This window comes from Cebus imitator, unplaced genomic scaffold (assembly GCF_001604975.1).
Source record: "Cebus imitator isolate Cc_AM_T3 unplaced genomic scaffold, Cebus_imitator-1.0 Scaffold23, whole genome shotgun sequence".
In the NCBI taxonomy this organism is placed as follows: Eukaryota; Metazoa; Chordata; class Mammalia; order Primates; family Cebidae; genus Cebus; species Cebus imitator.
Window position 1 is genome coordinate 3,486,186 of NW_016107338.1, and position 10,646 is coordinate 3,496,831.

A 10,646-nucleotide genomic window follows, 5' to 3' on the forward strand; every position below is an offset into this window, starting at 1 on the left:
TCTTTTGAGATGGAATGTTGCTCTGTCACCCAGGCCGGAGTGCAATGGTGCCATCTCAGCTCACTGCAACCTCCACTTCCTGGGTTCAAGCAGTTCTTCCATGATAGTTGGGATTACAGGCACCTGCCATCATGCCCAACTAATTTTTGTATTTTTGTAAAGACAAGGTTTCATTATGATGGCCAGGTTGGTCTTGAACTCCTGACCTCAGGTGATCCACCTGCCTTGGCCTCCCAAAGTGCTGATATTACAGGCATGAGCCACCGACCTATGTTAGTATTATGGTAAATACTAAAATATTTGCTGAATTACTCAATGTTTGGATGCTAATGGAAAAGAATCAAAGAAAAAAATAATGTTGGTACTTTTAGGTAAAAAAGGTTAATTGAATGTTAACAGACATAGAAAGATTAAGATTTGTCAACATTATTTATTTGCCTAAATGTAGTTCAGAAGATAAGTATTGAAACTGGACCAGAGCTGGCATCTCCTTTAGTGTTTCATCTTAAATAGATAACTTCCTCTATGTTTATAGATGCAAATGTGATTTTGGGCTTTATTTTTATGAAGTATAAATGTAGAAAATTTTTTTTAGGAAGTCAAAGTGAATTGGGCAACAACCCCCAGCAGTCAAAAGAAAGATACAAGCAGTAAGTATATTTTATGCTTTTTGAACATTTGTTTTTATTATACCCAGTAGTTTTATTGTAAAGCCCATAAACATCGTACATGTTTGCAGTAATGTTTTGATCGTTATCCTAAGATATGATTGAATGTGTTTGTGTTAATAAATTTAAGAACAAATCTAATCTTTGTCATCAGGTAGTACCGTTGTCAGCACACAGCGTTCACAAGGTAATTGTATCTTCTTAAACATAAAATGAAATCTCTTGAAAGGGTATTCACTAACCACCTGAAGTTTTTTTGTATGATATTTGGGGGAGGGGGGGCGGGAGGAGATAGTATTTCTATTTGTCTCTCTAGCAATATTTTTCTCACTTCTTCTCAGTGTTGACCAAGTATAGCTTGTCCACTACTTTGGTGCTAGTTCAAGCTTTCTGACCCCTTTGGTAGCAGCTGATGCCTTAGAACTACTTTCACAACTAAGGGGCAAGATACCCGGCTTTCTTGAGGTCACCGTCTGGGCTTCATACTCAGATCTTCCAAATGCTTGAATTGCTCCTCAAATTTTGTTTCCCAAAGAGCAATCCAAAATGTTGTTTAAGGCCTGTCAAATATGGGTAACTTTTCTTTCCAAATATGCTTTGTCAAATTTATGTGTGTGTCCATTTTAAAGTGTTGGTCCAACAATTTTGCATTTTTAAAGTGTTTCTTTTTTTGATAATTGTCTTTTTTAAAAACTCAGATATGGGATGGTTATTTCTCTCCAATGCTTTTTTAATGGTTCTGATATAAAGTGAAGGGATTACTGTTTTCATTCTGTTGCCTTCAGTCTTAGTTCACTTGCACATGGATTCACATAAACTGAATGGTGTAATGTCTGGGCAACCAAAACTGTTGGCTTTTGAGAAAACTGTCAAATACTTTAACATCAAACTGTTGCAATGCAAGGTATTTCTTTGATTGTTCTTCACAAAATATGGTTAAACCAAGTATATATCATGTAGCTAGCTTCAGTAAATTGTGTTAACTGAGGCAAATCTAGTCTACATAATTCCCAGTACCACTATTTTAATTTGTAAAGCCTTAATATAGTGGTAAACTGAATAAAAGTAAATAATTATTATTAGAATGGTAACTAAGGCATTAAATTTTTTGCAGAACTGAAACTTGTATATTATTAATTTATTTTCTTAGACCAGTATAATAATTGACTGTAAATAGAAATATAAATGTCACTTCCTGTTAGATGTATCACAGCCTTTTCAGGAGAATTTTTCCTATATTGTTACCTTGACTCGTTTAAAGTTGATAGGATTTGTATAGATATAGGATAGTGTTTTGTTTATACTTTATCGTAAGTCATAATCATTTTAAGAATACTTTATTGGATAGATTTTAGTACTTTTTAAATTCTAAAGTTCTGTTTTTCTTTTCACTTCCCCTTCCTTCCCCTTATAAGATCATTTCCATGTCTTTGTTGGTGATCTCAGTCCAGAAATTACAACTGAAGATATAAAAGCTGCTTTTGCACCATTTGGAAGAATATCGTAAGTAACAGAAGATAAATAAAATCTTTTTAATTAGAAACAATTATATGTAGACATAACTTGAAAATAATTTTAGTATGAATTTTTTATATTAATTTATAATGTATTACATTGTTTAGAGGTCATTCAAGAAGTTAACAGCAAAAGATTGTTTTCCCACTGATGAATAAACCTCTGGTTTTCAATTACCTTAAAATCCTTTTTCAGTTAGCATAGCTTTTAAGAGACAGATTTGCCATTGTACATTTTATAGTTTCTTATATAGGTGTCAAGCTAGCTTGGTGATAATCTTTAGTTAAAACTGTGCTGTGACTAAGGAATTTAGATCCATTGCGCACGTCTATGATACCATGCATTTTGTGTTAATATATTTTAACAAAAAGAAACTTTAACAATTCAACCTAAAAAGCAGTTAATAAATGTTATTTCCTAAGTATTTGCACCCTTTTAAAAAAACTGCTAACAATAATAGTGCCTTATAGTATTTTATGAAGCACTGCCTTGCTTGCACTTGTTATTAATCATACATTTTAGGCCCTGATGAATAAATACCTTACTTGATACAGTTATTAATCATACATTTTAGGCCCTTATGAATAAATACCTTACTTGATATAGTATTCATCATAGAAGAACTTTAAAATTTTGAAAAGCATGCCATATTAGAGTAAGAATAAGTTGTTTATGGTACTTTCTGTGGAGTAATTATTTAGTTTAGAAAACTTCTTCAGGATTTCCGGTTGCTCTATTATTTTTCCACCTAAAAGAGTACTAAAAAGGCAATGCTAACGGTGGTTTGGTTTGAACAGACCAACAGCAGAGATGAGATGAGGAGACTGGGAAGTAAATGCCAGTAGTGTTGGTGATGAATTTGGGGGAGTTTTCATTTGAAGAGTTATAGTTTGTTGATGAGTGGGTGACAATGCATGTGACCAAGGAATGGCCAGCTTTAAAGGCAGTCACAGAATTAGGGCTTATCAATGGACTTTCAGATGACATTTTTCTTTGTGAGACCTGATTAGGAAAATAAGTACAGCTTTTCTTTCTGATTGTTCCTCTTAATAATGTCTTAGAGTTTCAATAATAATTGGCTTGCTTTCAAATATCTAGACTTAGACAGTCTTATCCTTTGGCCTCTCAAGAGCTCTAAATCTCTGTGCAAATATTTGTGTTTTCATTTTGGTGTGGAAAATCTTTGTAAATTTCATCCTATTGTCAGAATAGTCACAGGACCATAAAAAGATAAAGAAGCCTGATCTAGATCTTTGCTGCTGCTTCTCCGGAGAATGTTTTCAGAGAGAAATAAATATGAGTTGAACATTTTTCAAGGTTAACATTTCCTTAACCTTTAAGAAGAAAAAACTTTCTAACATTGTGAACAGATTAAGTAGCTTTTTAATTAAATGCTTTGATTTCAATTGAGGTAGCTTTTTTGAAAACCTGGGAATTTTAGTTTGGGATTAGGCAAAGATTGTTTAACAGTTGGTGTGTTTAAGTTAAGTGACCTTCAAATTTTAGCAGTTTCATGATTTACAAATCATGGTCATAATTTATTTTTCTTAAATATGTTTTTGTATCATATTTTTAGTCTAGATTTTCTTATGGTCCCATGATTATTGATGTAGACTTTTTTTTTCTTGGTGAGACCTTTAAGTTTTAGGATTTTCAATTGAGATAATGTATAGTTTGAGTTTTAGGCTATACAAGGAGTTAGCTTTCCTACATTTAAAGGAATCATTTGGCAGTCAGCATATTTTCCTGATTTTTTATTGTTAAAGGAGATAAGTTGATAACTGTATGTTGAAGGGTTCCCATGATAGATAATCTCTAAAAAGTGCAGATATCAGTGCTTGATTTATAGATGTGTAATAAACAGTGGTCTGTAAAAGCATTTAGTATAAAAAACATGGTAGTTTCCCTTATATACAGCTTGTGAACTCTTCCTGTTCCTTGAGTTTAGGGTAGACTAATATTTTACGGTGTAGAAGAGAGTCAGCTACCAAATTAAATGCATGTGTACCATACAAATAATTTATTAAGTATTTTTGCATATTAAGAATTGACTTACATTAGTTTTCCCTTTTCACCACCACATCTTTGTCATTTTGACCCTGAACACTTAATAAATCATTCAAATTGATCTAAAATATGCTTATGTCTACTTTAATAGAAAATTACATTGCATGGCTTTCAGACTTGGGTTTTTGTTATAAAAGTGCCTGTTTTGTTCATGTGTCCTAAGAGAGCAAGCATTATGACATACCTGACTAACTTAAAAGCAGATTGCCTGTGAAGCACAATTTGAGTCCAATTTTTTGAGGTATGGAGTTTTAGCTATCATGGCTGGGTTTTTACTCAATCTCAAATAATAGGGCTCTGGTTATTTTGCAGAGTGTCTCTGAAGAATGGACAGAATTGCCCTGGCTAACTACAAGCTACGGTTCACAGTGGATAAATGTTGGCGTGCTTTTTTACTTTCTGACTTTTTAAAATTTTGCTTTTATATCTTGTAGTTCCAATCAATTTTATATGAATGCTATTATAAAATTCAGTGTAAAATCTTTTCTTGTATAGTTTAAAACTTGTGTTTGTCTAGTATTTTTCTTCAATGATTTAACATTTCTAAAAATGTCAACTTCTCAAATTTTACTCTAGTCGAAAAGGGGGGTATAAGTTGATCTGAAAAAATGAAATAATTTAATTAGTTTAGGGAATGTACAACTTTTTTATGCTTTTGGTTTCCGGTTTTCTATTTTTTTTTTAATTATAAGGTAGAATATAATGCCAAATAAATTATAAATTGCATGGTTAAAGAAAGCCATTCATCTAATATCCTGTGAACTTTATAAATGTTTAAGTAGTTCATGTGAGTAGCTGCTTTCACCATGCTTAATATTTAAAAGTTTAAAAATTTTTTTGGAGAGGCAATTTCTGTACAATGTACATATGCATATATACTTAAGAAGTTACTGATTTGCATGTCTATAAAATTAAGCCTCATTTCCTAATACATGATAAATTTTGTAGAATAAAAGGTGAATTTGCATTAAAGGTTCACTTTAATGAAGGTGAAACATGATAATCAGTTGTGTGTGAAATTCTCATTTTATATCCAGAGGACAGTTTGCAAACCTAAACTTCTGATTGTTTCTGATTTCAGAGATGCCCGAGTGGTAAAAGACATGGCAACAGGAAAGTCTAAGGGATATGGCTTTGTCTCCTTTTTCAACAAATGGGTGAGCTCAGTCAGAAGTGCATGTACAATGCTTAAACAGTAAAGAATGGAAACACTCAGTTTTAATTATTAATCTTTCTTTCATCTGCTGTTTATTTTACTGATAATTAAAATAAATCCTCACTAGAAGGTATCTCCTTCTGTTTTGTCTATTTAACATTTATTAACACCTGCTGATTCATGCAGAGTACTCATGTTTTCAGAATATAAGAAGTAAAGTTGTTTAAATTATCAGCCAAAGGAAGATGTTGAAAATCTCATTTATGGACTTAATTCATTATCTCCCTTGTTTATATTCCCATGGTAATTTAAAAGTAGCTAATAAAATACTGTGATGAGGCCAGGCACAGTGGCTCATGCCTGTAATCCCAGCACTCTGGGAGCCCAAGGCGGGTGGATCACCTGAGGTCAGGAGTTTGAGACCAGCCTGGCCAATATGGTAAAACCTGTCTCTACTAAAAATACAAAAATTTGGGGTGCCTGTAGGCCCAGCTACTAGGGAGGCTGAGGCAGGAGAATTGCTTGAACCCGGGAGGCAGAGGTTGCAGTGAGTTGAAATCATGCCACAGCACAGCCTGGGCAACAGAGTGAGACCCTAACTCAAAAAAAATAATTAAAATACTGTGATGGGTAGGAACTTTTTAAAAAATTAAATATTAGCTGGGCATGTATAATCTCAGCACTTGGGGAGGCTGAGAAGTTTTGAGATAAGCCCTGCCAATGTAGTGAGACCCTTTGTCTACAAAATTTATGTTTATTTTTTATTTTATTTTTTTTTCGGAAATTCCAAAAATTTGGCTGTGCCCAGTGGCTCACACCCGTAATCCTGTAATCCCAGCACATTGGGAGGCCAGAGTAGGTGGATTACTTGAGGTCAGGAGTTCAAGACCAGCCTGGACAACATGGCAAAACTCCATCTCTACAAAAAATTAGTTGGGCTTGGTGACGCATGCCTGTAGTCCCAGTTACTTGTGGGGCTGAGGTCCGAGGATCACTTAAACCCAGGAGGTCAAAGCTGCAGTGAGCCGTGATCAAACCACTGCACTCCAGCCTGGGTGAAAAAGTGAGACCCTGTCTTAAGGAAAAAAAAAAAAAAAGTTGAAAATGATAAAGTATATTGAGAGGTGAAATACAAGCTCAATCATGTACATGTCCCATCTACCAATTAAAAGATTATTATTTTCCTGTGAGATGAGAAAATAAAAATTATAACAGTTTAGTTGCTTCTGAAAACTTTACTATTAATCACAGTATATAGTATTTTAGAAAGATAGAAAAATACCTTGTACAGCGGATTGATAGCCATGATTAAGTTGAGTTCCTTATTTGAGTTCCTCATAGGTTTTTAGAATGTTTTAGTGCAACTTAGGGAAATAAGTTGGGGGTTTGGTGGGCTGGGATCTAATTTTTCATATTTTTGAAATTATGAGCTATAGGGTTCTGCTGTATAAAAATCACTATTGAATCTGTGTTTAGTATGAACTAGAGTGAAATAGCAAAGGTTGTCTATTGATACCTATGTCCAGCCTCTGGAGTTAGCCAGAGATATATGCAAATTCTGACAACCACTATGAAACAGTTGCTAACTTTGAGTAAATAATATAATCTATAAATTTCAACTTCTGTAGAATTTGTGGTATGTGTTTGGCTCTGTTATGCTGTGCTACCGCCTTGATTGTAGTTACCCACCAGCCTTCCTATGTTCTACATGCTAGGAAAACCACAATTCTGATTGAACTTAGCTTCTCTGCCTACCCCAAAATAACTGAATGTTTTTGGAAAAAAACTGAGTCCAAGTGGTTTTACTTCTAATTTAATAGTCACACATTGTAGATGAGTACAGAGTACTATCTAGGCAATCATGTGTTTGTCTGATACATTTGATTTCCCATTCTTTGTGATGACTATTTTATTCCTCACTGCTCCATCTCTTCAGTTATCCTCCCTTCTTCCTCCATCATTACCCTAAGCTAACACCTTTATCTCATGATTCACTGATAAAAAACAAGACTACCATACAAGAATTTCCTCATCTTTAAACCACCAAACTTACATAAAATTCATCCACTTTCCCATTATTCCTTCTATTATAGTACAGGAAAGGTCCTTCCTGTCAAAGGCCAAATCACTTATGATTGTGTCCCTACCTTTCTTGTCTTTTCAAGGACTTCGAGCCTGTGCTGTCACTGCCTCATTTTAACAGCAGCTTTATTGAGTTATTATTCAAGTACACAGTGTGGTTGGCCACAGTGGCTCACACCTGTAATCCTTGCACTTTGGGAGACTAAGGTAGGCAGATAACTTCAGCCCAGGAGTTTGAGAGCAGCCTGGGCAAAATGGCAAAACCCTTTCTCTACAAAAAAAATACAAAAATTAGCCAGGTATGGTGGCTCACACCTTTAGTCCCAGTTACTTGAGAGACTAAGGTGGGGAAATCACCTGAGCCCAGGGAGTTGAGGTTCCAGTGAGCTGAGACTGCACCACTGCACTCCAGCCTGGGTGACAGAGTGAGATCCTGTCTCAAAATTAAATAAATAAATAAAGTGTACAATTCATTGGTTTTTAGGTAATTCATAGAATTGTGCAACTATCACCAAAATCAATTTTAGAATATTTAATAAATAAAGTGTACAATTCAGTGGTTTTACAGAACTGTGCAACTATCACCAAAATCAATTTTAGAATATTTTTACCATCCCAAAAAGAAGCTACATAACTCATTAGCAGTCACTATCTTTTTCTTTAATGCCCCTCTTGCCAGCCCTGAGCAACTGTCAATGTACTGACTAGATTTCCCTGTACTCAACATTTCCTATAAATGGAATCACATAATATATACTGTTCTTTTTATTACAATCCTGTGTCATCACTCTATTCCTTCTCCACTGGATGATTCTCATCAACCAGACAACACCTAGTATTTCTCTTTTTTATTATTATTATTTTATGAATTTTGTTGAACCCGAGCAGTAATAGATTTTTTTTTTTTTTTTTTGAGACAGTGTCTCACTCTGTCACTCAGGCTGGAGTGCAGAGGTGTGATCACAGCTCACCGAAGCCTCAGAACTCCTGGGCTCAAGCCATCCTCCTGCCTCAGCCTCCAGAGTAGCTGGGACCACAGGTGTACGCCACCATGCCCACATTATTATTATTATTTTTTTTTTAAAAAGGCCAGTCGCAGTGCTCACACTGATAATCCCAACACTTTGGGAGACTGAGGCAGGTGGATCACAAGGTCAGGAGTTTGAGACCAGCCTGACCAACATGGTGAAACGCTGTCTGTACCAAAAAGACAAAAATTAGCCAGGCATGGTGGTGCACACCTGTAATCCCAGCTACTCAGGAGGATGAAGCAGGAGAATCCCTTGAACCTGAGAGGCAGAAAACAAAACAAAAAAAATTTTTTTTTGTAGGAACAATCTCAGTTTGTTGCCCAGGCCAGTCTTGAATTCCTGGCTTCCACCAGTCCCCGTGGCCTTGGCCTACAAAAGTGCTGGGGTTATAGGCACAAGCCACCGTCCCTGGCCATCTAGTACCTCTTAATCAAAACCACTCTTTTTTTTTGAAATGAAGTCTCACTCTTGTTGCCGAGGCTGGAGTGCAATTACATGATCTCGGCTCACTGCAACCTCTGCTCCCAGGTTCAAGCAATTCTCCTGCCTCAACCTCCCAAGTAGCTGGTATTACAGGGATATGCCACCATACCCAGCTAATTTTTTGTATTTTTAGTAGAGACAGGGTCTGTCCATGTTGGTCAAGCTAGTCTTGAACTCCCGACTTCAGGTGATCTGCCCACCTTGGCCTCTCAAAGTGCTGGGATTACAAGTGTGAGCCAACACACCTGACCTCAACCACTCTTTATTCTTACATCTCTTCCCTACCTGTATCCCCATTTCTCTGTTATAATTCTCAAGAGTTGTTTCACTTTATTTCCCATTCATAACCGCCAACATAGACATATACATTATATGGTTTTTTCCTACTTTTATGAATGAATAGTTTTATTTTTTTCTTGAGGAGCTGTATCAAAGTATCATAAACTAGATGGCTTAGGGGAACAAAAATTTATTTTCTCAAAGTTTTGGAGGTGTGAAATTCAAAATCAAGGTGTCAGCATGTTCATGCTCTCTTGAAGGCTCTGGAAGAATCCTTTGTTGCTTCTAAGCTTTTGATGGTTACTGGTAATCCTTGCCATTCCTTGTCTTGTAGCTGTATAACTCCAATCTCTGCCTTCATCTTCACATGTAACTACCTTCTCTCTTTATATATCCATGTAATCTTTTTTTTTTTTTTTTTTGAGAGAGAGAGAAAGGGTCTCACTCTGCAGCCTCGACCTCCCAGGCTTAGGTGATTTTCCCTTCTCAGCCTCCCAAGTAGGTGATACTACAGGTGTGCACCACCATGCCTAACTGATTTTCATATTTTTTGTAGAGACAGGGTTTTGCCCTGTTGGCCAGGCTGGTCTCTAACTCCTGGGCTCAAGTGATCCACCTGCCTCAGCCTCCCAAAGTGCTGGAATTATAAGCGTGAGCCACCGCGCCCAGTCTAATCTTTGCCTCTTACAAGGACTTGAGTCATTGGATTTGGGACCCACCTTAATCCAATATAACTTCATCTTAATTACTTCTGCAAAGACCCTGTTTCCAAATAAGGCCACATTCACAGATACCAGCGTGTAGGACTTATCATTTTGAGGGACACAATTCAACACGTAACATTAGTTAAGCATCTCATGGAGTTCTGACTGGTTAGTGTTGATAATATTTGTTTCTTTTTAAGTGTGCATTTCTGGCTGGGCTCAGTGGCTCACGCCTGTAATCCTAGCACTTTGGGAGGCCAAGGTAGATGGATCACTTGAGGTCAGGAGTTTGAAACCAACCTGGCCAACATGGTGAAACCTCATCTCTACTAAAAATACAAAAGATTAGCCAGGTATGGTAGTGGATGCCTGTAATCCCAACTACTTGGGAGGCTGAGAGAGGAGAATCACTTGAACCCAGGAGGCGGAGGTTGCAGTGAGCCGAGGTCACGCCATTGCACTCCTGCCTGGGCAACAGTGTGAGACTTCATCTCAGAAAAAAAGAATGTGTAATGTGTGTTTCCTGCCAGGCACAGTAGCTCATGCCTGTAATAACAGAGCTTTGAGAGGCCAAGGCAGGAGGATTGCTTGAGTCCAGGAGTTAGAGACCAGCCTGGGCAACATAATGGAGACCCTGTCTCCATTTAAAAAAAAAAAAAAA

At 36.4% G+C, this 10,646-nt stretch overlaps 1 protein-coding gene across 8 annotated transcripts in view; it reads left to right on the forward strand.

The window, feature by feature from the left end:
* Positions 1-554: 554 nt before the first annotated feature.
* The window catches only part of TIA1 (TIA1 cytotoxic granule associated RNA binding protein), a 19,495-nt gene continuing 9,403 nt past the window's right edge, over positions 555-10,646 (forward strand). Inside the window, exons 1-4 of one of the 8 annotated variants that reach the window (XM_017522034.2) lie at positions 575-650; positions 823-2,171; positions 4,563-4,628; positions 5,332-5,407. In XM_017522034.2, the coding sequence (XP_017377523.1) occupies positions 5,354-5,407 (54 nt within the window). In that variant the 5' untranslated portion in view covers positions 575-650; positions 823-2,171; positions 4,563-4,628; positions 5,332-5,353. Of the gene's footprint in view, positions 651-822; positions 2,172-4,562; positions 5,408-10,646 lie in introns of all 8 variants that reach the window. The other 7 variants (XM_017522031.2, XM_017522028.2, XM_037736150.1 and 4 more) reach the window with 7 other exon arrangements.